The sequence below is a fragment of the Notolepis coatsorum genome (assembly GCF_963971535.1).
Source record: "Notolepis coatsorum genome assembly, chromosome: 1".
NCBI classification, from domain to species: Eukaryota; Metazoa; Chordata; class Actinopteri; order Aulopiformes; family Paralepididae; genus Notolepis; species Notolepis coatsorum.
In genome coordinates, this window is record NC_140165.1 from 10,866,863 (window position 1) to 10,894,168 (window position 27,306).

General features: G+C 42.9%; 1 protein-coding gene across 1 annotated transcript; it reads left to right on the forward strand.

Annotated features, from left to right (window-relative positions):
• Positions 1–366: 366 nt before the first annotated feature.
• Positions 367–27,129, forward strand: LOC311227347 (uncharacterized protein; the record flags this gene model as incomplete). Its single annotated transcript, XM_084312958.1, has 6 exons — positions 367–397; positions 501–611; positions 3,322–3,461; positions 4,709–4,853; positions 23,373–23,603; positions 27,083–27,129. 6 exons carry the CDS (start codon positions 367–369, stop codon positions 27,127–27,129), a joined length of 705 nt encoding a protein of 234 aa, XP_084169084.1.
• Positions 27,130–27,306: the final 177 nt, after the last annotated feature.

Here is a 27,306-nt window from a genome sequence, read left to right on the forward strand (position 1 = left end):
CAATCAAAACCCTATGCTACCTGGCCACGCCCCCCCACTAAATGTATTGACAGAAGATTATGACAGAGGAGGTGCCAGATCCTATCAAATAGGTGCCGGCCTCAATCTGGCATGTCCTGGCACAAATTAAGTCCTGCATTTATGTAATCGGCTTTGAATAAAAGCATGTCAACTAATTGGCCTACAGTTCTCATTCTTTTCCCCTCCATACTGTCATGTGATTGGTGGAGAGAAGCCTCTATATATGTCCTGGCTGACAAGTCAGTTCCAGACTTGGATCTACAGGGCTCTCTGTGACCATCTGCGTTTATCCTTGTAGCAAAACTCCAGTTCCAGTAGAAGACGTCCAAGAGCACACCTACTAGAATGAAGGAGGAATCAGACCAGCAGGACCTCTGTAAGTCAGAACAAGACTTCCTACTGAAGATACTTTAGTTTACTCTCCAGACCCAGAAGTAAATAAAGACTAGTATGTTGAGTTGTGTTTCCCTCTGTCCCAGATCCACCCAGAGACCTACTGATGATTAAAATAGAGGAGGTTCAGGACACGCTAGACCCCCCCACGGATATGTCCACTGGGCTGAAGGAGGAGCCCACAGACCAGGAGACCAGTATGTTACTCTCTTTTCCTTGTCTTTCTTTTCTCTTGTTGTCCATCCTCTGTTGCAGCATAGTTGTATGTCTGTGTCCACAGCTTTCCCTCCTCTTTCTTTCCATGAAGCCTCAATCTATTTGTTTTACCATAACAAAGTGTGGTATTTTCAAATGCTCATTCTTGTTCTATGGAGAGGACTTTGAAAATCAAATTACTCAAAGTACACAGTAAAAGTAGTTCATATTATTTGTGCAAGTAGTCTAAGACGTACTACGTACAAACATGGCAGTTTCATAAACTACTTATGGAAGAAATGCTTTTTATCCCACATCAAAGTTAGTCGAAAATGCTCATTCTTGTTCTATGGAGAGGACTTTGAAAATCAAATTACTCAAAGTACACAGTAAAAGTAGTTCATATTATTTGTGCAAGTAGTCTTAAGAAGTATTAAGTACAAACATGGCAGTGTCATAAACTACTTATGGAAGAAATGTTTTTTATCCAACATCAAATGCTGGAGGGAATTTTGCCATTCTCAAAAAGTACACAGTAAAAGTAGTTCATAGTATTTGCAACAAGTTTATGAAGCAATAAGTCCTAACATTATTCTCATAAATTACCCTGTTCCTCAATCGCAAATAATAGAAATGAACCACATGCCATCCTTTACTTTGAAATCCTCACCGGAAATGTTCCTCGTGGGATTTCCTGTAGCTTTAGTGGTCGAATATATAATACTGCACACACGAAACGTCCTATTGATTCGATGTTCAATAATACTGCACACACGAAACGTCCTATTGATTCGATGTTCAATAATACTGCACATACGAAACGTCCTATTGATTCGATGTTCATTCAGTTCATTACCGGGAATAATTAAAGTATTTATGTAAGATCAACTTGTGAGACTGTATTCGAAAGTCACTTCGGTAATTACAACAGCTTCCCAGGGTTGTTTTATTGCATTACCGTAAACCTGTAACTATCGCGCACTCGAAATTACAGGGGCGGCTGGTTTGACCACGCAAAAGTGAAAGACGGCTGGATTGACCACAGTGTGGGGCAGAGTAGTAGACGAGGAGTGAAGATAAGAGACCCGTGTGTTGGAGCTACAGAGCTAACGAAATAAATATACTCACAACAAATGCAGAGGACTCGCGTAGTTATACTTGTGGAATAACACGACTACCGGTACACCATCCTCTATATTATGGTCAGTCACAGTCTCACTACCAGACATCTTACACTACCCTACAGTGTAATGCAGCGCACGTTGGGCTAATGCTTGGTACGCTATAATTAGGTATTTAGCTAACATTAGTTGTAATATTAGATGGCTGGCTAACATCAATGTTTTGTAGCCAGGGGAGCAGCAAGCTAATGCCAAAAGCCGATGTTTTCTGACTGACTCTGCTTACACTTCAGGGTCACGTTAGATCAGGTCAGGAGGATACTAAAATGATGTAAAATTTGACAAATACACTGCCAACAAAGCAAAGATGAAGATGCTTATTAGTCAATACAGGGCTCCAGACTAACTTTTTACATATTAGTCAATAAAATACTGAAAACAAAACATGCAGACAGACAAGCAGCTCTAATGAGGCAGCGCTAGAAAGCAGTAGTTTGTTTACAAAGATGTGTAAGAGAGGAGCATACAAATGTATTCTAGGAATCCCTAGAAAGGGAACAGGAGAGACGGCAAACTGAAATGACCAGAATGTAGAAACATATCAGGAAAGTAAAGATGAAAATGCCCCCACCCCCCACAGAATCAAAACAAGCATGTGGAAAAGACGAGCAAAAGACAGAAAGAGAGCAGAGAAACTTTGAAAACTTTGTTTACAGACTTTATGAAATTACATTACTATATTTGTTAGGGGTGGGAATCACCAGTTTCATCATGATACGATACGATATCGATTCTTTGGACAACGATACGATATTTGCCGATATCACAAAGTCTCTCACGATACAATACGATTAGATTAGATTCAGGTGCCTGCAATCGATATGAGATGATATCATATGCCCATTTAACACAATCAGTAACATTTAGATCAAGTAAAAAAGGTAACGAAAATATCATTTGACATTTGTATTTTTGAGCTCTTCCAGACATTTAAAGGAAAATCAATCTATTGTTTTTAATACAAATAGACCTCCTGTTCACTGTAAAGTGCCACGTTTTGATATATTGAGCTTTAAACTTTAAGCTCCATTTTTTGGAACTCAAAACTCAACCTAAAACCCCTCCCTACCTCCCTCTCCCAAACCGTTCCTACAACAATTTGTTGATGTTGCATGATCATGTATAGGCCTACATTTATTATGTATTATATTGTTTATGTTTAAATAACATTTAAACATCAAACTCCTCTGACCTCATCTGGTCTTTCCAAAGACGCGCGCACACACACACACACAGAAAGGGAGAATGCTATGCTGTAACGTCTACACACACGGAGCTACTGCTGTTGTTCTTGGGCGGATATGAGACTTGCCACAGGATTTTCAAAATAAGAGTATCGATATGAATCGATCTTATTACATTGCATCGATCCGATTCGATCGTTGATAATTACATCGATGTATCGATCTGGATCGATGTATCGTCCCACCCCTAATATTTGTAGTGTACAATTGCTATAACCATACAGCCTAACCTAACCTAACATTTCCATCTGCTTTAAATTATGATTTTGTCTGTATGGACTTTACAGAGCTGTGTCCACTGAAGATGTCCCAGGGAAAGAATGACCTCAGTGACGACCCCAACGAACATGTCAGAGCTGTTTCACCGGCTGCAGACAAGAAAGATGACCACATAGCCGGTCCTAGCCAACACCATATGCTCCCTGAGGTAGTATTATGCTTCAGTTGACATTCAGTTAGGGTTGGACTATATGAACAAAATCTCATATCATTATCACCAGATCTTTCTTAGGTTTGACTAGTAGAGGAACAAAATCTCATATCAGCATATCTTTCTTAGGTTTGACTAGTAAAGGAACAAAATCTCATATCACCAGATCTTTCTTATGTTTGACTAGTAGAGGAACACAATCTCATATCACCATATCTTACTTAGGCTTGACTAGTGGATGCAGGACTTCTTGGCCATTTTGGCGACAGAGCTGCATCTGACTTGATCATTAATTCGTTATCCACACAAAAAAGGATCATGGTAGTTTGATGGTATTTTCAGTTTTACTATGTTACTGGCCATGGTAAAAGTCATGTATCGCCCTGGTACCACTTTTGTACTTAATGCTACCATGGCATGGTGGCATTCAATTTGAATCATGATACAGATGGTAATATCATGGTATTTCCACCATTCTTTGGTCACTATACCATAATCACTTTTTCTAAACAAAGCCATGTGATCATGCAGGCAGGGGCGTAGCTGTAGAATCTGGGCCCCATGTATTAGTGGGCCCCCAAAGAATGCGAGTGCGCGTTAGCGCGCGAGTGAATTATTTTTTGGCCATTTATTTATTGATGAAAACGCATAATATGATTTCTACCTATACATTCGGATCAGCAGTTCAGCACCTGCACTGTTGGTGGGTGAGCCTAGTAAAGGATGTCGCATTGCGTTCATCTTCAATGAATGGACCAATGCAATAGTCTACCAAAGAACCTTGAGTCACACTAGGCTGGGAACAACCCTGGGTCAAGTGATAGTAAACTGGACTGGACGAACAACATCGAGGCCCTACAGGAAGGGACAGAGCAGACTCTTCTTCCTGAGAAGGCTCAGGTCTTTTAATGTCTGCAGCAAACTGCTGCAGATGTTCTACCAGTCTGTGGTTGCTGGTGCCCTCTTCTTCGCTGTGGTATGATTAAAACTTCTGCCAGGTCAGAACTCCGACCACGAGACTGTGTGTAAACTGAGGGCACTGCATCAACTATACTACTATAGTATTTCATACCACTTGATGTCCAAAACTCTGAACTATCGCTTTAAGGTGACACTCATCAAGTACCAGTGACAAGACATGTCTAACATCAAAAAACAATACTCAGCCAAATATGTCAATCTACAATGACTGGGGAGAGTGAGCAAGACTCTTATTGTCGCTGTTTTTTATCTGGTATTTTTAGGCCACAGCCCCATTGATATCCAGTACAGTGGAGGAGATGGCGTCTTGCAGTCACGTCTCTCAGTTGGGAGTAAAGGAGCTGTTTGTCTACTTGGTGGACTGCATTAAAACACCAGGACTTAAAGGAACTGTGAATGAAGGAGGAGGTAAGGCTCTAAAGCGTAAATCCATCTTCAGCGTTCATACAGATGCTTGAAATAAATGTTTTTCCATGATTTTCATTACCATAATTTTCAAGGTGACATAATACTGTGATGCATCTGAAGAAAATCTCCATATTCCAATAAATCTAACTTTATTTAAACCTCTCATGAAATGCACAAATAAATCTATAAGATCACCAAAAGAAATGGCCCATCAGTCATTTCCAGCCATTTCAATTTCCAGCCATTTCCAATTCCCCATTACTACTAAATGGACCTGTGTCTCATTAAAACATAAGAAAAAAAATATATGTTACAAAAAATTTATGTCCCATGATGCTTCAATGAAAAGAGAAATTCAGGATATATATACAGTAATGTAAACTACTATGCTAAATCCTGATTAACACAATGGAGGCCAGACCCGAGATTTCTCTGGTTTTGGTCGTTATTTCTTTTATTCGATATTTCCATTCATAATCCATCGAGGGAGCCTGTGTTATCATTGGGAATTAATCTGAGATCACAAACGTCCAATACCGCCGCCTTGCGGCCGGTATTGCACATCCTTTGAAACTCTCTGTCTTGGGCTGTGCGTCTATCTAAAGTGTCCGGGCGGAGTTTTCCTTGTCGGGCAGGACAAGCGTTTATAACGCATGGATTGAGGAGAATCAAGCACTCCTGGTTCATGTTCTTTGGTGGATTATGTTGACAACACGATCGACATCAATACTTGGGAATGGCGATCAGATAATTGGAATATTCTTTTTGGAGTTCATCCTAGTCAAGGTAAGGGCTATATGGTATCAATCTTGAGTTGATCCAAGAATTCCTTTCCCTCTGGCGCTGAATGAGTTAAAAGAATAAAGAACACACCAAATAGGCTTTTATATAAAAAAGATTTTTTAATGTACATACTTTATAAAACATATACCCATCCTTAAATATTTTTTTTATAATTCAACCTTTATTTAAAAATGTATTCTCATTGAGGTCAAGAGCGCCCTGGCCAAGACTGGCAACAGCACAATTAACAGGGTTGCAGATATTTCATTTCAACCTTTATTTAAAAATCATAAGCTTCTGAGGTTTCCCTCATTTACAGAAACTACGATTGTACAAATGTAAACGGTACATAATAGAAAGCAATAAAAGCATAGGGGTGGGACGATGCATCGATCCAGATCGATACATCGATGTAATTATCAACAAACCAATGGGATCGATGCAACGTAAAAAGATCGGTTCATATCGATACTTATTTCGAAAATCCCGTGGCGAGCATATCTGCCCAACAACAGTAGCTCCGTGTGTGTAGACGTTACAGCCAGATTATAAGGCTCTGGTTACAGCATAGCTCCAGAGTCCGCCTATTTGGCGACCCAAAATAAGTCCCTGCTTTTTTTCTCACAACGGGTAAAATACATCTAACATGCTTTGCATCCTCGCCATTCCTTTATGCCCACGTCGTGTTATTTAAAGACCTAACCTAATGTTAGCTGCTTACGCTAACTAAGCTAAGCTAACCCTGATCAGAGACAGAGAGCAGCAGAGTTCCATTAGTGGGGAGGGGGCATTCTTCCTTTCTGTGTGTGTGCACATTCGCGTTCCATCTCTGGTCTTTGGAAAGATAATTTATATTCATATTTAAACATAAAAAATATAATGCATAATAAATGTATACATGACAACAATAGATTGTTTTTCATTTAAATGTCTGGAAGAGTTCAAAAATATAAATGTCAAATGATATTTTAGTTGTCTTTTTCTAAATGTTACTGATTGTGTTAAATGGGTATATGATATCGTCTCATATCGATCGCAGGCACCTGAATCGAATCGTATCGTGGCAGACTTTGTGATATCGGCAAATATCGTATCGTTGTCCAAAGAATCGTTATCGTATTGTATCGTGATGAAACTGGTGATTCCCACCCCTAACCCAAACATGCAAAGAGCCATGGTGAGTAAGGAGGAACTACAATATGCCTTGTTGGTAGAGTCAGGGTGCGATTTTGGGATTATCACCACGTATGGTTACGGAAGTGCCATATGTCGGCGTGGATAGAGAGAATGCTAAGGGTGGGGCTTGTGTTGCAGTTTGCACACCACCACCCTCCGTTTTCGGGTTTGGTACAGACTCTATTGTCGGGGTCCGCGGCAATGACAGCCCTGGCCGAGGAGATTCGTTATCTGGTGGTGAAGCAGGCCGTTTTCGTGGTCCCAAGGGAGGACGCGATGAGTGGCGTTTACTCCCGGTGTTTTCTGGTGCCCAAGAAATCGGGAGGTGTCAGACCCATACTGGACCTGTCTGCGTTCAATCGGCTGATTGTGGCGAGGAGGTTCAGATTGTTGACCGTCAAACACCTGTTAAGCGCTGTCAGAGTGGGAGACTGGTTCACCTCCATAGACTTGAAGGATGCGTATTTTCACATCCCGATCTTCCCTCCTCACAGGAAATTCCTGTCCGCTGTCCGTGATGCGCCTGCTCGGTATGATGGCATCTGCTCAACCTGTGGTCCCTCTTGGCCTCCTCTTCATGAGGAGGATACAGAGGTGGTTTTTCAGTATGAAAATAGACCCTGTGAGAGACAAATGGAAGCGGCTGAAGGTTCCCGTGTCTGTACTGGGGGATCTCAACCACTGGGGGTGGCCTGGGGTCCTCGCCAGCGGGGTCCCCATGGGCAGCAGGCTATCACACGTCACGGTCTTCACTGATGCCTCCCTCACGGGATGGGGGGGACGTGTCGGTCCGACTGCCCGGTCTGCACTACATATCAATGTGTTGGAATTGAAGGCAGTCCTTCTGGTCCTCTAGCGGCTCGGCCACCTTGTGGTTGGCGAGCATGTTTTGATCAGGACGCTCCCCCCATCTGCACCGGGTGGCGGTCGAACTCTGGCTATGGGCGTCTCTCAATCTGCGCAGCCTGAGGGCTCTACACATCCCCGGCAGGGAGAATGTGGGTGCAGATGTGATGTCGCGTGGCGGTCCTCACCCGGACCAGTGGGGACTACGTCCAGACATAGTCAGACAGGTCTGGGACCGATTCGGGGAGGCCTCGGTGGACCTGTTTGCGAGCAGACAGTCCCACCAGTGCCCTTTGTGGGTCTTGGTCAGTCGGAAGGACAACCCCTCTCTGGGAGTGGATGCCTTCTCGGTGTATCCGTGGCCGCCTGGGATTCTGTACGCGTTCCCCCCATACACCTGATGGCTCAGCTGTTGGAGCGGGTACGTTGGGAGCGCAGGACTTTGATCCTGGTCGCGCCGGCCCGGGGCTCAGCTGTGTGGTTCCCGGCCCTGATTCAGCTCTTGGTGGCCCCGCCGTGGCCTGTTCCGTGGTCACCGCGGGCCCTCTCTCAGGCATGCAGAACTCTGTTTCTGCCTCCTGTTCTGAGGCAGCCTTTGATGGTTTGGCTGCTGAAAGGGTGAATCTGGAGGGGATGCGTCTTAACCCTACTGTGGTTAACACCATCCAGAACGCGCACGCTCTGTCCACTACCGCGGTTTACGCAGGGAAGTGGCGTATGTTTCAAGAGTGGTGTGAGGTTGGGGGCCTGGACCCGATGTCATGCCCCCTGGACTCTGTTCTTTCCTTCCTCCAGTCTAGCCTATAATTCCTCCAGTCTATCCTGAATAGGCTGTCGGCCTCGACAGTGAAGGTATACGCCGCAGCTATATCTTCTTGTCATCTGGGCTTTGAGGGCAGACCGCTGTTCAGCCACCCTCTCGTGAGATGTTTCCTGGCTGGTGCACGGCGTCTCAAGCCTGTGGAACGTTCTCTGTCTCCGAGTTGGGACCTCCAACTGGTCCTAGGACTGTTGTCGGAGGCCCTGTTTGAGCCTCTTGAGCAGGCGCTGTTGGATCGACTGTCTTTTAAGACCGCGTTCCTTTTGGCCATCACCTCCGCTAAGCGCGTGGGTGAGCTGTGTGCCTGTCTATTCGGGCCGATAGCAGTGCGACTCTGAGGCCTAATCCGGTCTTCATGCCAAAGAATATCCGGAGCTCTTATCGCTCCAGGGATATTGTGCTTCAGGCTTTTCACCCTCCTCCTCACGTTAGTGATTTGGAGGCGAGCCTTCACCTGTCGTGTCCTGTAAAACTGAAGGTTTACCTTAGTTTGTTACGGTGGCTCTCGCGCTGGTAAGGCGCTGTCCAAGCAACGCCTGTCACATTGGTTGTGCGAGGGCATTGCCCTTTGCTACACGTTGGCTGGACAGGTTCCCCCCGGGGGCGTCAGGGCACACTCCACTCGTGGTGTGGCGGCCTCCACTGCCCTGTTGGGAGGGGCCTCGGTGGAGGACATCTGCGCTGCGGCCTCCTGGTCCTCCCCGGGGCCTTTTGTTAGGTTTTACCTCATCGACATGACTGGGGGTTCTGTCTCCCAGGCAGTCCTGAGGTCCGGGACCTCTCCCTGGCGGGGGCTTACGGGCCCTCAGGGGATGCATTTGACGTGGCCACGCGTCCGCTCTGCCCCTTTTGATCTCATAATGGTAGAGCGAGACCAGGGGAGGAAATTAGGCCACTTTACTCGCCAAATGCGAGTATTTTTTACGTTTGGCGAGTAATTCATGAAGAGCACTCGCCAGTCTGGCGAGTACTTGTAATTACAAAACAAACAAAAAAATCATTCTGCAATCTGCTGATTCGCTCACTGGCACAAGCCGAACTCTGACTCCCCCCTTGATTCCTCCCAATCAGACCATAACCAATGAACATCATCGTTGTACAGATGCGCTCTAAGCTCCTCCAATGAACACTCATTTTCTAGAAGATGCCGCCCATCTAGGGGAAGTGGACAGATCACTGCGAGCGGACCTACAGACTCCTGCCACCGGCAGCCGGCTTGACAACGTAGACAAACTTAGACAAAAACACATCAGTGGATGAAAATAATTGCATGTAGTGTCGTCGCTTTCGGATATCAGTGCGGTCTGACATGGGGGCGAACAATAGCATGCGACGCGTCTCATTCGAGTCGGATGAGAATGACAAGTCAACCAGGCACCAGCATTAGCCGGCTAGCTACCTAGCATGTAACAAGCTACCATAACGCGCGTTCAACATAGTGGACTATACTGAGCGGCTTTGCTTAAATGCAGCCGAGTGACATTTTATTATTACCGGGTTTCCCCCCATATCACCACTCGCCCATATGCCCTTCACAACGGTGATGTTGTCATACTTGGCATTCAGAACACACCTGCTGAACCCCTAGCGTTGTCGATTCGGTTCCAATGTATTGTCATCTTACAGCACAAGTACAGTACAACCAGAATACATTTGGCATACAACCAGAGTGCAAATGTAACAAGTCAAGTTGTTTTATTTAGCTATTACATTACAGTGAAATGCTTGGTTCTTTCACTGCCCAACTCAGTCCAACCTAGACCAGTCCAACCTAGTCCAGTCCAGCCCAGCATCTTTCACTGCCTAGTTCAGCCCAACCCAGTCCAGAATAGTTCCCTCTTTCATGTTAATATGTGATATCCTAATATTTTGAAGAGTAGAGACAGTGTGATTAATACATGTTGTATGCTAATATTGTGAAGAGTAGAGACTGTTATTAATGTTTTATGCTAATAAATATTTTAAAGAGTAGAGACACGGTGTGATTTTTACTATGATTGAAAATCAATTTAGACAAAGACATACAAAGAAGTAATTATCACAATTAGCGATTTTTTTGGGCTGGTAAAAAATCAGTTTGTCTGGTAAAAAAAATCAGATACTCGCCAGTTGGCTGGTAAGCCAAAAAGTTAGTTTCCTCCCCTGAGCGAGACGCGATGGCCAGTATGATAATATAACGAAGGTTATCCTATAACCCTAGTTATATGAATACTGGCTGAGCGTCTCGCTCTTCAGCGCCCTGAGGTCCCTTGGATGTTTTCCACGTATGGAATTCGAACTTGGAAGGGCGTGGACGTGACCACTTCCTGTGTCTTGTAGAGGCACGCACGGGAGTAGGCGTGGTCACGTGCTAGTGAGGTGCATGTAAAAAATGTCCACGGGCACAGTAGGTGCTGGAGAGATGGTATCTCATAATGGCAGAGCGAGACGCTCAGCCAGTATTCATATAACTAGGGTTATAGGATAACCTTCGTTATATTATCATATTGGCCATTGCGTCTCGCTCTACTATTATGAGATCAAAAGGGGCAGAGTGGACGTGTGGCCACGTCAAATGCACCCCCTGAGGGCCCGTAAAGATAACCTTCGTTTTTCACATGATCTAGCATCCCAATAGGCCTCTTTGTTTACGGTTTCATTCAGTAATACAAATAATAAAATAGAATAGACAAGAGTAAAAAAGTGCGGTTTTATTTAGTTTAAAAATAGGCTAAAAAATAATCAAATAGAACGGACAGTAAAAAGTGTAATAAAATAGTTAAATAAAAATATAACAGAGCAGTGCATCGCTCTTAACACTTTCTATGCCACTCACGAGTTTTCTCGGAATTATTAATATCTCGTTGAAAGCCACTCACAAGATTTCTCTTTTTCTTTTTCTTTTTTTTGGCGATCTGAAATATTGCATCACGCGAGCCTACCCTAGTCTACCCGAGCGCCGCCGGCGATCAGATGTGGAAAGAAGCGCCCCTATCGTCTCCCAGATGACATAAGGGATTTTGGAATGGACTCAATGAAAATGGATGGGGGAAAAAATCCTGTACTCCACATTTTCCAGTCCACTGATGCAGCCGGGGTTATCAGAGTTCATTCTTGAGCCTCTGAGCCCCGCGGAATCATGTGTTCTACTGTACACACGTTGGATCTATACACTTATCGTTTTTTTCGAATGGTGATCAGGAATTGGAATATACCAGTTGGATACCATCTGATGTCAGGTAAGGAATCTATGTTATCAGTGTTAGGATAATCAGACTCATTTTGATGAAGATATAAGCTGTTTTGTGAAATGTCCTCTTATCGGTTTCACTGTAAAAATCCAAGAGGAAATGAACACAGCGATTATCCGTGCGCGGCTCGAATGGGCGTGCGTATACGTATAATATTGATCATCTAGCGTTTATTTGAAAACGATTCATAAATAGGCAGACAAATATCAACGTTCTGGAATATTCCAGTAAAAGACGATTATCATAGAATGGCCCAGAATGGACTGTTTTTTACCTCAAAACGGGTGCTTTTCAAAATGCTCTCAAACGGAAATGAAGCGATAAAAAACCAATATGCCTTGACAGCACTGACTGGAAAATGATTCTTTGATAAGCGACGGGCAGATTAGACACATGGCCATAATTTAAAACATAGATTAGGCGATATTAACGATAACATTAAAGTGGATGGTGGCATTCAAGCGCTAACTCTGGCGCCACCTGGTGGCACTGAAAGTGTTAACACTGAGTTTCTTTACAAAGTTCTAACATACAACAGAGCAGTGCATTGCTCCTAACTTGGAGTTTCTTTACAAAGTTCAGTTTTGAATTACAACAGAGCAAAGCTCTTAAAATTACAGTGCATAGGAGGCAGACCAATGGATACTCAAGTAGTGTGTCGGGGGCACAGAAGCTAAATGCAGATTTCCCTAATTCAGTGCAAACTCTGGGGACCTTATGTGGTTTTATAGTAGAAGCAGCAGCATGTCTATAAACGGTGTCCATAATCCAAAACAGAAATAGCTTCAACAACCCTCCTTCTGCTAAGCATAGGAAACTATTATTTATTATATAATAATGTAATGTGTGTGCGCAAACATTTGTATTCAAACTTACCCCGTTCTCTTCCTTGAGCCTCGTCGTCCTCTGCCTCTCTTCCAAGCCTCATTCCTGAGCTGGGAAAGGTGGGGGCCAGGCTGGTGGTTGTGCTAGCTGAATGTTAGCCATGAGCCAGGTACAAGCAGGCCCCAGCTAGCTCGGGGCTAGCTGGGCTAATCACCGCTGGCCGACTAGAAGCGTCATGTCTGGACATATTTAGCCTGCGCCGACCCGATACACACATCGTCCGTTCTGGGATGATAAAATTAAATATATTATATATAGAATATGACCCAGTAATGAATAAACAAATAACAGCAAACAGTATTTGGAAAATGCTGCAGTCTCTCTCGATTGGTTTCTCTAAACGCCCGTCTTTTTTCCCGACCAATCCCATGCTGCCGTCCCTGGGACTTCACGAAATCCGAGACTACCATATTAAAGGTAGAGTTCTTGGCTTGAAAAAAGTCCTCAGAATGGTGTCGATTGGACGAGAACTGGAGGCGTGACGGAAATTTGATTGACAGTGACGATGCCGTCATTGCCGATCACAGTCGGTTGATAAGAATTCTCAATAATAGACCCATTCACAGTAGATACAGTATAAGCAAATTATCACAGACGGTACCTTTAGAGAAGAGCATGAACTTTGTCTGGTTTGAGTACCAGTTTAAGATTGTGCATCCTGCAAAGTATTAAATGAGAGTTGTACATTTTTAATGGCAGTTTGTACAGAGTCAAAAACACGGTAGTCGATAGTGTCATCCGCATAGAGATGATCTTGACAATATCGGAGACAATATCATTTATATAAATAGTAGGCCTCTATCGTGGGAGTCAGAAGATCTTAAAGAACTTCTACTCATGCACAATAGAGAGCATCCTGACTGGTAACATCACCTCCTGGTTTGGGATTAGCACCGCACACGACTGCAGCAGACTGCAAAGAGTGGCTCGATCAGCCAAACGCACAATTGGATGTGGGCTAGGGCTGTCTTAAATACTTTGATGCTTCGAAGCTTTGTTCGATGGGCATGGGATTCGAATATGAAAATAAAATTTGATTATTAAAAAAAAGTATACCAGTATATGATTTTTTTTTTTTTTTTTTGCAAAATCAACTCTGCCTCTCTTTGTTAATTACAACAAGCAATGCTGTTTGTTATTTAAGATGAGTGCTGTTTTGTTATTTAAAGGGGAACTATTTTTACTATTTCTTTCACTATTTGGGCACTTTTACACAATTCCTGTGTCTATGGAACACCTAGGTTTTTTTCAAAAAAAAATGCATTGTTTTGTATTTCTAATCAAGTACTCAAAAACCGCATTTTTCTACCTCAAGATCTTAAGCCGTTTTGAGGCTGGGCTCCAACCACTGTGTGGCCTGGTGCCAACTGCCACATCAACTGCCACATTATTATGCAGCTGAGAAATCTCTGACATCACAGATATGCACATTTTCAGATGACTCAGTTCAGTGAGGGTGAATATTGTGAGAGGAGAATTGGAAGAATGCGCCAATATGAGAATTAGAGACATCGATCCTATTAATATAAGTCCACATAGCTAAGAAACAATGGTAAACACTGAAAAAGGCCATTTATAAGATAGTTCCCCTTTAAGATGAGATCGGACTCGGCACTGACAGATTTGTGTTCATTGTGCTGCTTTTATAAAGCCTCAAATGACAGCTTACAATATTTCATGAAAGCAAAGTGTTTAGTTTGTCTAAGATTTAAAAAGGTTTAAACTTTACAGCACTGACAAAGTTGAACAAAGTGCTGTACAAGTCCCACATTTTTTTTTAAATTAAATGTTTGAATTTATTTCAAAGCTTCGAATTCAAATCGAATCTCGGCCCCGAAGCTTTGAATTCCAAAAAAAATATCGAAGGTCAGCCCTAAGGGCTTCCCACTCTCCAGGACATTTACACCATGCGTTGCAGCGCCAAGGCTAAGAGAATAGTCAAAGACTCTAGCCACCCAAACAACTGCCTCTTTGCACTGCTGAGGTCAGGCAAGCGCTATCGGAGTCTCATGGCCAGTACAGAGAGACTTCTATCCCCAGGCCATCAGGTTGCTCAATGACTATGCAATGCAACACTAATCCATCCATCTAAATTCATTGCACACACATCCACATGCACACACTCGCAGTCGATTTAAAACAAACACTCACCTTTAAAATGTACTTTAGACACTTTAAACGCATTTGATTTTAACACCATATTTCTATATTTATTACAAAAATATTTGCATTTTCATACCTCATTCGTGCATTTTGCATTTTAAAAAGCTTGCATTTTGTACCTCATTGTTTACATTTAGTACTTTTGGTTGTACTTTAGTTTGTATATTGTATATTTTGTATAGTGTTTGGATCCTATTCTTTTTACCTTTTTTATTGTAAAGCACATTATCAGGGGGCTCATACAGAACCAAGCATTTTATTGTAATGTACATGTAATGTGACAAATAAAACAAAACTTGAAACTAAACTAGTAAATAAGACTGGCACCGGATTTGAACCCTGCAGTATACATTTTTGATAAATAGCTCTGAAACCATTTGTAAGCAGATGTGTCAATGTCAAAGCCAACATTCATTAACCTTTGCAATAGAAGAGTGATGAACTGTGTCAAATGCTTTTGACAGATCTACAAAAAAGGCAGCAGTGTTTTCTTCTGTCAAGGTCAGATACTATACCATTTACAACTAGAGTAGTGGCTGTTGCTCTAAACTCACATTGATGTGGGCTTAATATAGAGTGATCTGAGAGAAGAATCTTTGCAAGACAGGATAGCTTGGATATTGGTCGATAGCTATTAATATGACTTCTATCTCCACCTTTATGTAATGGAACAACATGAGCTATTTTCCAGATACTAGGAACTATACATGATGGCAACGAAAAATTAAATATATGTTAGTTTTGTAATTACTGGAGCAGCTAACCTGAGGAGAAAAAAAGTCTAGCTTAACCTCTACAGTTGATTTCCTGGTATCAATGGTCTGTAATACTTAAAAAACAACACAGGGAGAGAAGGCAGGGTTCCCACGGTACCTGGAAAACATTGAAAACATGGGATTCATTTTTTCATTTTCCAGGTATGGAAAGGCATGGAAACTGAGCAAAAGTGACCAATTACATGGAAATAGAAACAGTTGTCCTGGAAAATTTTATTGGATGATGTGTAATAAAATTTAACTATTGAGCACAGAATTAACATGAAATGGATGATCCCATGTTGTAGAGCATGCTCTTGGCTTCTATATGTTATATTGGATGTTGGAATTTGATGCAGGCAACTTGGTGAGCCAAGGGAGCCTTGGCATCTACAGTGAAACTTGAGTGAAACTTCTTATGCAAGTTTATCCTCAAATGTAAGTAGCTGTGTTTTAACTGTGTGGTAAACCTGGGTTTATCAACGTTAGTTAGTAAGCAGTGCAATCTTGCTAACTAGCTAGCCAACGTTAGCTCTCATAACGAGCCAGTTAGCCAGCGCCAGGTACAGTAGCTAGCCAACGTTAGCTCTCATAACGAGCCAGTTAGCCAGCGCCAGGTACAGTAGCTAGCCAACGTTAGCTCTCATAACGAAACGCCATTTGATTTAACGTTATTAGCTTAGCAGCCTGTATCTCGGTTTGCAGGAAATATACCAGACCAATCCCATATAACGTTTATATTCAAGACGCTATAAAATGGGAACGTATTGATGAAAGAATTATTTCTTTAAGTCATTTTGAATGGACGGTTTATAGTGTCAATTGACAATGAGAATGGACAGATAGCAATACTATAAAGTATAGATTTAACTCTACAAACAGCCTCACGCACAATGAAACCTTATTATGATATGCTGGCCTTATAGAGTGAGATTAGACGGATCCAAATGGCCCTGAATGTGTTAATAATAGATCAATATAATGTAGTGTTAAAGTGTCTAAAGTGAGTAAAGTGAGTGTTAAGGTGAGTGTTTGTTTAAAGTGAGTGTGTACATGTGGATGTGTGTGCAGTGCCAGTGAGTGTAGATGATGGGTTGTTACATAGTGTCATTGAGCATCCTGATGGCCTGGGGATAGAAGCTCCTTCTGAGTCTCTCTACTGGCCATGAGACTCCGGTAGCACTTGCCTGACCGCAGCAGTTCAAAGAGGCAGTTGTTTGGGTGACTAGAGTCTTTGGTTATTCTCTTAGCCTTGGCCCTGCAACCCTGGAGAGTGGGAAGCCCACCTCCAATTGTGCGTTCCGCTGAACGTGCCACTCTCTGTAGTCTGCTGCGGTCTTGTGCGGTGCTATTCCCAAACCAGGAGGTGATGTTACCAGTCAGGATGCTCTCTATTGTGCATGAGTAGAAGTTCTTTAAGATCTTCTGACTTCCTCGATAGACGCCTACTATTTATATGAATGATATCGTCTCTGATATTGTCAGGATTGTCTATGCGGATGACACTATCGTCTACTGTGTTGTTGAATTTACAACTAATTTAATACTTTGCAGGATGTGCTTGTTAATCTTAAACTGGTACTCAAACCAAACAAAGTTCATGCTCTTCTCTAAAGGTACTGTCTGTGATCATTTGCTCATACTGTATCTACTGTGAATGGGTCTATTATTGAGAACTCTTATCAACCGACGGTGATCGGGAATGACGGCATCGTCACTCTGTCAATCAAATTTCCGTCATGCCTCCAGTTCTCGTCCAATCGACACCATTCCAACAGCTTTTTTCAAGCCAAGAACTGTACCTTTAATATGGTAGTCTCGGATTTCAGGCAAACTTGACAATTGTGTTGCTGTTCCGCTGTGCCACACAGTCATGTGTGTACAGCGAGTAGAGGAGGGGGCTCAGAACACAGCCCTGGGGGGCCCCTGTGTTGAGAGTGATGGATGAGGAGGTGCAGTTGCCTGCTCTCACCACCTGGGGTCTTCCTGTCAGGAAGTCCAAGACCCACTGGCAGAGGTCATATTTCAAGCCCTGGTCCCTGAGCTTGGCTAGGAGTTTGGAGGGGACTATGGTATTGAATGCTGAGCTGTAGTCGATAAATAGCATTACCCTGCTGCTGTGTGCAGCACATGGGCTATGACGTCCTCCGTGGGGCGATATGCAAATAGCAGGGGGTCCAATGTGTTGGGGAGGGAGGAACAGATGTAGCCCTTCACTAGCTCACATAGCTGTAGCTATGTAGCGGCATGGTGGTGTAGTGGTTAACACTGTCGCCTCACAGCAAGAAGGTCCAGGGTTCGATTCCCGCTTGGGGACCAGGTTTCCGCGATGGTTTCCCCCCGATAAGAGAAACCCAATGGAAAAACATGCAAAAACAACAGATCGCTAACGCTGTCGCGTCCATGACGAAGACGGGGAGGAGCACTTGGATGGTCCCCGGGCGTGGCTCACGCCACAGCCCTCGTCTGCTCCCGGCTGCCCTTGGGGGGGAAGGACGATGGGATGGGTTAAGCGCAGAGGAGTATCGCTTCGGCGATCCTACAAAAACAATGCATGCATGTGTGTTCCGGTGTGTGTGTATGCTAACCGCTAACAGAGGATAATTGCATGCCAATTAAAGACCTCTGCGACAGGTCCTGCATTATTATTATTATTTTCTCAAAGCACTTCATGGCTATGGAGGTGAGAGCTACAGGGCGATAGTCGTTGAGGCAAGCAGGCCTGGATTTCTTGGGTACAGGGATAATGGTGGACTTTTTCAGACGGGTGGGGATGACAGACTGTTCTAAGGACAGGTTGAATATGTCTGTGAATACCGGGGCCAGTTGGTCGGCACAGACTTTTAGGACACGGCCGGGGATACCATCTGGTCCTGCTGCCTTCCTGGTATTCACTTTCGTAAAGGTCCTCCTCACCTCCTGTTCTGTTATCCTGAACACTGAGTCTCCATCGGCAGTGGCTCTGCTCTTCTTTGCAGTGGCCTGTAGGCAGTTGTTGTTATTCACAGCCTCAAACCTTGCATAAAAGGTATTGAGCTTGTTTGCCAGGGAGATATCTTTGTTCAGCATGGGGGGGGGGGGGTGCCTTTGTAGTCTGTCATTGTTCTGAGGCCCTGCCACATACCTCTGGATAGGGCTGGGCGATATGACCAAAAACGTTATCGCGATAAAATTATAAAATTATTTTCATATAATTCGATATCGATAATTATCGTCGATATAATGTCTGTCAAGTTTAATTAACTTCTTATGCTGCTGCGAATGTCTCGAGTCGAGTTGATGTCGTCATCAGTCCGCGCACGTTAGCAGTTAGCCGACAAGCGGAATATCTCATGACAATTTCCTAAAATCAATGTTCATTCCGATCCCAAAGACCGGAAGAGCCACAGAATGCAACAATTACAGGACTATCAGTTTGATATCTCATGCATCAAAAGTACTCCTGAAAATCATCAAGAACAGAATAGAACCCATAATTGAACATCAGCTCTCGGATAGCCAAATGGGTTTTCGCAAAGGAAAAGGAACAAGAGATGCAATCTGCCAACTCAGAATCATTGGTGAAAAATCGATAGACCAACAGAAGAAGCTGTATATTTGCTTCATCGATTTCACGAAGGCCTTCGACAGAGTTGAACATACAACATTGATGAGAACAATGGAAGAATTCAAAATACCAGTTTCTGACCGAAGAATAATTGCCAACTTATACTGGAGGCAGAAGGCTAATGTTAGAATAGGAAAGGAGAAATCAAGAGACTTCCCGGTGGAGAAGGGTGTAAGACAAGGATGCATCTTGTCCCCTGTACTCTTTAATATGTACAGTGAATCACTGATGAAAAAAGGTCTGAGAGGAGGGAAAGGAGTAAAACTTGGCGAAGAGAACATCACCAATATAAGATACGCGGATGACACTGCTATAGTCTGTAACTGTCAAGAAGATCTACAGGACATGATGAATAAGCTGAATGTCGAATGCAAAAACTATGGAATGTCACTAAACACAAAGAAAACTAAAGTAATGATCATTGAAAAAACACCAGGAACTGTTTGTAAAATACAGGTGGATGGAGAAAAACTTGAACAAGTGAAGGAGTACATGTACCTTGGAAGCTGGATCAGTGAAGGTGGAAGAGCTAACATGGACATTAAGAGAAGAACCGGAATTGCAAACGGCGCATTCTGGAACCATAAAGAATTATTGAGAAGAAACATAAGTTGGAAAACGAAGACCAGGATTTTGGAAACGTATGTTATGTCAGTCTTTTCATACGGAGCAGAAGCATGGACGCTGAATGAAGAGGCAAAGAGGATGATAGACTCTTTTGAAATGTGGACACTGAGGAAGATGCTGAAGATAACATGGAAGGATAAGATCAAGAATGAGGAGGTACTGAGAAGAGCGGATATGCAAGGGGGACAGCTGCTGGAGAGGTTGAAAAAGAGAAAGATGGAGTTGTGCGGGCATGTTCTGAGAGGATCCAGCGGGGAGATGTTCAAGGAGGTGGTGATGGGGAAGGTGGATGGAAAGAGAGGAAGTGGAAGACCAAGAAGAGGCTGGGTAGACGATGTCTGTGATTGGAGTGGAGTGAGAGGCGGAGTCACGGAGTTGGAGAGAAGAAGTGGGGACAGAATGGGTTGGAGAGTGATAGGCAACCTTCGGAACGAAGAAGCCACCTAATGATGATGATGAATGTAATAAATATGACACTAAAATACTCTCTTCCGCCACAATACATTGCAACGACGTCCACTGTATACCCACACTACTATAAACGTGGCCTCAGAATTCACGCCACACACATACTCGGCACGTAAATATATAAAACATCGCCGTGCAAGCTAGTTAACCTAGCCAGCCTGTTGCTTCTAAGAGGTGTATTCCATGACAATGTGCTAAAAATGACACTAAAATACTCTCTTCCGCCACAATATATTGAAACGACGTCCACTGTATACCCACACTACTATAAACGTGGCCTCAGAATTCACGCCACACACATACTCGGCACGTAAATATATAAAACATCGCCGTGCAAGCTAATTAGCCTAGCAAGCCTTGTTGTTGAGTGAGTCCTACCTCTCTACCCAGAGGTGCAGCGCGGGTCTCCTTCGCTCTCGGCCATCTCCTTCACCGATTGGTTGTTAGTGCATGCTCATATCCAAGCTTGGAAAATCGATATATCGAAACTTTGCGACCACGTTTCATGTTTATTTCGAGGAAATAATTTATCGCGATAGTTATCGTTATCGTTTTATCGCCCAGCCCTACCTCTGGAATCATCCTGTTCAAACTGAAGTTCCACTTTATCCTTGTATCGCTGTTTTGCCACTATTACGGTCCTCCTTACGTTGTATCTCGCCGCCTTGTGCTCGTTCATTTTGCCTGTCACGAGCCCAGCGTTAATGGCTGAGGTGCGCGCTTTCAGAGCCTCATGGATGGATTTGTCTACCCAAGGCTTTTGGTTTGGGAAAACTCTAATTGTGGTGGAGGGGATTGTTTCTTCTACCAGAGTACCTTCTTCTAACAAAGTCCAGCACTGTTTCAGTGTAATCGTTTATCGGTGTTTTCACGGAACACGCTCCAGTCTGTGCACTCGAGTGCAGCTTGCAGCGCGTTCACCGAGTCCACAGACCAACGCTTCGCTTCTCGCGTTACTACGGGAACATGCTTGAGACTTTGTTTGTACTTTGGTATAAGAAAGATGGCGTCATGATCAGATTTACAGAATGGGCTAAGAGCCTGTGACTTATAACCGTCTTTAAATTGCGAGTAGCAGTGGTCTCTAATATATTCTCACCTCTAGTGGGACAAGTCACATGCTGATAGAAGTTAAGCAACACTTTTTTAAGATTCGCCCTGTTGAAATCTCCCGCGACAACAATAGCAGCGTCAACGTTAGCTGTTTGGAGTTTATTTACTTTGTCGTGTAGCTTTCTCCAGTATTTGTTTGAGGTGGGATGTACACTCCAATCAAAATGACCCGATGTTAATTCTGGAAGAATGGTCGACACTTGATGGATATGTATTCCAGGTTTTGGGAGCAGTGGTTTGATCATTTCTTCACGTTGCCTGGATCGCACCATCCATTGTTCAGCATGAAGGCTATACCACCACCTCTCTTCTTCCCAGAGTCTTCTTCCGTTCTGTCTTTACGGTGAACGTAGAAGTTCTCGGACGACTCTATGGCGTGATTCAGGACATCTGGCGTCAACCAAGTCTCGGTGAAACAAAGGACGTTGCAGTCCCGAGTCCTTTGGAATTTAATTCTTGCTCTGATGTCGTCCAGTTTATTCTCAATGGACTGGACGTTGGCCAATAACATGCTGGGTAATGGTGTTTTAAGCCCTGGATCGTAGTCTGTTTCGGATTCCGGCTCTATTTCCCCACCGTCTTCCCTGCTTGGGGGGGTTGTTGTTCCTCAAGATTTCGCCCCGGCCATTGTTGGAGACATTACTTAACCAATTAACATTAAAAACACCAAAGACAATCTCAACGTATAATGGGAGAGTAACTCTGCTAGTTTATCAATGGAGCTGATGTCACGTGATTCAGTTAACACTAACATATCAGAATCAATCTGAAAGACCAGAATCTTCAGATGATCCATATTTTGTTGTTTTACCAGACTCCTTGCATTTAAATTAATTAGTCTCAGGCCTTTCCTATGTTTAAAAGAGTGTGGACTAATACGGCTGATTCAGGTGATAACACAGTGGCATGAAGGAGGGGGAGGGGTCCAGAGGGGAGGGTCTGGGATGTAAACGGTCAATCACGTGACTGCACAGCGTGCTGTAAGTTAGCCACTAGCATACACCTGCTGTTGCGTTTATCTGATCATCTTCAATAATAAAAGGTAGAATTCATCTTTCAGAGGTTTATTCAAAAGTGAACAACAAACGGGAAAAGAATACGTTGCAATGGAAAAATAATACATTGCAACGGGCAGAATATACAGTAGCGTGGAGACGCCAAGACATTCTGCCCAGAACAGAGAAAACAAGCATCCTATATATTTTCACTAAGCCAATGAAATGGCTTTTCAGAAAATAGTATCAGACCAAACAAAGACACAGTTTTGGGTTTTTTAGAATAGCAGACTTAAAAGAGGGTCTAGAATTTCAGCTGAGTTCAACAGTTCTTCGTTTTAGAACTCACTCTCGTCTCCTGCCACAACAGGTGGCTGTTGTCCATAGGAATTTGATGACATTCCCTGTGTGAGCACAAATAGAATTGCCTGTGTTAGCAAAAATAGTCTCTCACTACCCTGTCTGTTTGGATGGATTCTGTCAGTTCTAAAAAGCGAGGAACATTCCCAAAACAGATTCAAATTGTCAATGAAAGCCATGTTCTGAGCACTGGAGCCAGTTGTGAAGACTGAGGATTCTATTCAACAGGCCAGTGTGGGAATGGGACCAGAGATAAAAACACTTTCTACATTTACATAAAAGTTAAGAAGAATAATATTTGGTCAGCTCAGACTGCTGGCGAGCTAGCATAGACTGTAAACATAACAAGCATAGACTATAAAAGATGAGATACTCATGTACATGTCTTTATATCCTTATGTAATATGTAAAATCAAGATCCATTCTGGAGGAAAACTGAGAACCTTTTCCTTCTCCTCTGATGTTACTGGAGGAGGAAGCTTTATGACAACTTGGTAATAGATCTGACCAACTGTAGTCGATACAGATCAATCAAATGTAGCTAGTATCACCCTGATGGCGATATTGGGTATATGATCTGTGCATCCCTATACGGGCCTATTCGTTACTTTCCTGGCAAGAGTGTAGTGTTTGTTACTTTCAAAAGTAATGGTTACAACAAATTACATTTAACATACATTCTTCTTTCTAGACTCCCTTGCCTTACAACAGTTTATCTGTGAAGAGGAGGTTCCCCCTGAGCAGCAGGAGAGGAGCTCCAGTCTGGATGGCCAGCTCCTCTCTTCAGACTGTTTGGGAAATGAGACTGATGACAGTGATGATGACAGTTCTGAAACTGACACCAATGGCGGCGATGAATGGAAGGAGAGTGGAGGACCAGGTTTGATGACTCTGAAACCAAAGAAGACCCAGAAAGTACAAAGTTTGTCTAACGGCAGTCCTGGGTTCAGAAAGAAGGGAGATCTGAAGATACACATAAATAAGCATATTGGAGAGAAACCATTTAGTTGTTCAGTTTGTGGGAAAGGGTTCAGTGGGAAGGGAGGTCTGAAGAGACACATGATGACTCATACAGGAGACAAACCATTTCTTTGTTCAGTTTGTGGGAATGGGTTCTGTCAGATGGGAGAACTGAAGGTACATCTGAGAACTCATACAGGAGAGAAACCATTTAGTTGTTCAGTTTGTGGGAGAGGGTTCAGTAGGACGGGAGATCTGAAGAAACACATGATGACTCATACAGGAGACAAACCATTTAGTTGTTCATTTTGTGGGAAAGGGTTCAGTCAGACGGGAGATCTGAAAGTACATCTGAGAACTCATACAGGAGAGAAACCATTTAGTTGTTCAGTTTGTGGGAGAGGGTTCAGTAGGACGGGAGATCTGAAAGTACACATGATAACTCATACTGGAGAGAAACCATTTGGTTGTTCAGTTTGTGGAAAGGGGTTCAGTATGAAACAGACTCTGAAGACACACATGATGACTCATACAGGAGACAAACCATTTCTTTGTTCAGTTTGTGGGAAAGGGTTCAGTCAGACGGGAGATCTGAAAGCACATCTGAGAATTCATACAGGAGACAAACCATTTAGTTGTTCAGTTTGTGGGAAAGGGTTCAGTCAGAAAGGAAGTGTGAAGACACACATGAGAACTCATACAGGAGACTACTCATTTCTTTGTGCAGTTTGTGGGAAAGGGTTCAATCAATCGTGGGATCTGAAGAGTCACATGAGAATTCATACAGGAGAGAAACGACATACAGGAGAGAAACCATTTAGTTGTTCAGTTTGTGGGAAAGGGTTCAGTTGCACGGGACATCTGAAGGTACATCTGAGAACTCATACAGGAGAGAAACCATTTAGTTGTTCAGTCTGTGGGAAAGGGTTCATTACGACGGGAAATCTGAAGGGACACATGGTAACTCATACAGGAGAGAAACCATTTAGTTGTTCGGTTTGTGGGAAAGTGTTCAGTAGGACGGGGGATCTGAAGTTACATCTGAGAACTCATACAGGAGAGAAACCATTTAGTTGTTCAATTTGTGGGAAAGGGTTCAGTCAGACAGGAAGTGTGAAGACACACATGAGAACTCATACTGGGGAAAAAACATTTAGTTCAGTTTAAGATGGGAGTAGACTGGAAAAGAGAGAACAGGTCCCAAAACAGTTTGCAGTTCAAATAATAGTAACCCCATGTACCCATCATAAGCAGTATACATAACACTTTGAGTGCCATGGACGCGTTTTGTCGTTAGTTCATGCCGACTGTTGAATGCCACTAACGCTAAATAGCGTTTGTTTGTCGTATTTTTTTTATTAGCAATTTGAATTCATATTTCATCAATCGAGCCTCAAGCTAGTGCTGCAGACTCTCTCTGAGCTCCATTGGGAAAATACCGCCCCCTATTGTCTCTCCGGATGGTACTGCACCCCATTGGATTAGACTGATGGGGGGGGGGGGGGGTCCAGCCTCCTCATTTTACTTTTCCGTCAAGCCAACTGAAGGATCGAAGTAAGGCTGAGCCCGAACCCTGTTTTTAGGGTTCGAACGTTCGCCAGGGTCTACGAACGAACGTTCGAACGTTAGTTTTTTGTAAATTTTTTAATACGTTTTTTTTTTTATTACATTTTTTTTTTTTTTTTTATATATAATTTTTTTTTTATTGTATTATTATAGATCCTACGGAGGGCGGCATTGCATAATCTATTGGTGAAAAAAATTTGTTTACAGTGGTGGCTGTTCATGTAAACATGTAATTAAACAAAGGGAAAAGACAGCAGTCAAACATGTTATCACGCACTCACTTTTTGTCCCGGTAGAACATCGCCGTATGAATTGGAATAACCGAAGCTTTCTGGTCTGGCGGGCTTGAAATGTCCATAAATGTGTATCCAATCCATAAATCCATTTAGTTAGATCCAGTATTGACTGAATGTATCTGTGATTATTATAGATTTTCCTGGTTGACTCCTGCTCCCGGACGTGATGTCACACGAAAGCCAGCCGCACTCACCCAATAGACTATTCTATTCTAAACAGTTATATTAGTGTGAACGTAATATACATTTTATCCAGTGCATATATTTGGATAGTATTGTGATATCATAATCCCATTTATATATATATAGTTTTTTTTTATACATTTCAACATTTGATTGCTTTTCGTGCATTTTTCAATTGGCTGCGTTCGAGCGTTGCGCACTTGGCGATGTTTCGATCGCCTCAGAAGTCACTCAGAACAGAGGGGGGGATGAACATGAAGCATAAACAATGATTTATATATTACACGTTATTGTGCATTTTAACTTTACTGTCTAGTATCGTAATAAAACATTTAGACTATAGACACTTGGCACCTGTATACTATAGATTAATTTCATTACCCCTGGAAAAAAACTGAAATAAATTACGATTGAATATTCGATAGGTCTTCTACCTTTTGATTTAAGGATCAAATGAGACAAGTTATTTCCAAAAGCGGGATTTATTGCACCAATGCAGATAAATGAAAATGGGGGACCTGCATGATGTAAACAATAAGACGAAAGTCTCTCTGGTCTGCATCCCCTTAACAATTGTATGTACTGTTATACTGTACCCATTCTGCAATCTGTTAATACACTTTTCAATCAAACAATATAGAAAAACAGGCCCAGTAATTGAAACATTAACAAGTCGGCACTCAACTCTGAACATTAACAACTTGTAACATTTAAAATATACATTAACAATAATAATAATAATTAACAAATGTGGGATTTATTGCACACGTCGTTTTTAACAAAGCAATGCAGATATATAATAACTAAGTAACCAAAATAAAATGATGCCTCACTCACGCAGTCGGCCTATTGGTCTAAACTCTCTTCATGTTGTGTGCCAAGAATATAAGTTGTCCACATGCACAAGTTGTTTTTAACAAAGCAATGCAGATATATAATAACTAAGTAACCAAAATAAAATGATGCCTCACTCACGCAGTCGGCCTATTGGTCTAAACTCTCTTCATGTTGTGTGCCAAGAATATAAGTTGTCCACATGCACAAGTTGTTTTTAACAAAGCAATGCAGATATATAATAACTAAGTAACCAAAATAAAATGATGCCTCACTCACGCAGTCGGCCTATTGGTCTAAACTCTCTTCATATTGTGTGCCAAGAAGATAAGTTTGTCCACATTGTCAGGGAGGAGGCAGCTTCTCATCTTATTGACAATGTATCCTGCCTTGGAAAAGATTCGTTCCGATGATGTGGAAGTGGCTGGGATACAAAGGCAGTGTTTTGCTGCCAGTGACAGTGTTGGGTAGTGGGCAGAATTGGCCTTCCACCACACTAGCGGGCCGCCGGAATTCACTTTGGATTTGTCCTGGAGGTATTGCGCCATCTCTTTTTTTGCAGATCCGCCGCCTTCCTCCGTCTCCTCCTCCTCTTCATCCCCCGACTGAAGCAACATTTCAATGTCATGTTGTTTTTGTTTTTTTTGCGGGGGTCCAGCGGCTCCCGCCGGGTCATCAGTCTCCTCTCCCTCTCCCACACCGGCGTCTTCCACGGTTGCGTCACGCTGTTGCAAGTGGTCAGCAAGCAGAACAACCTGGAAATAAAATATTGTATTAATAATTAAA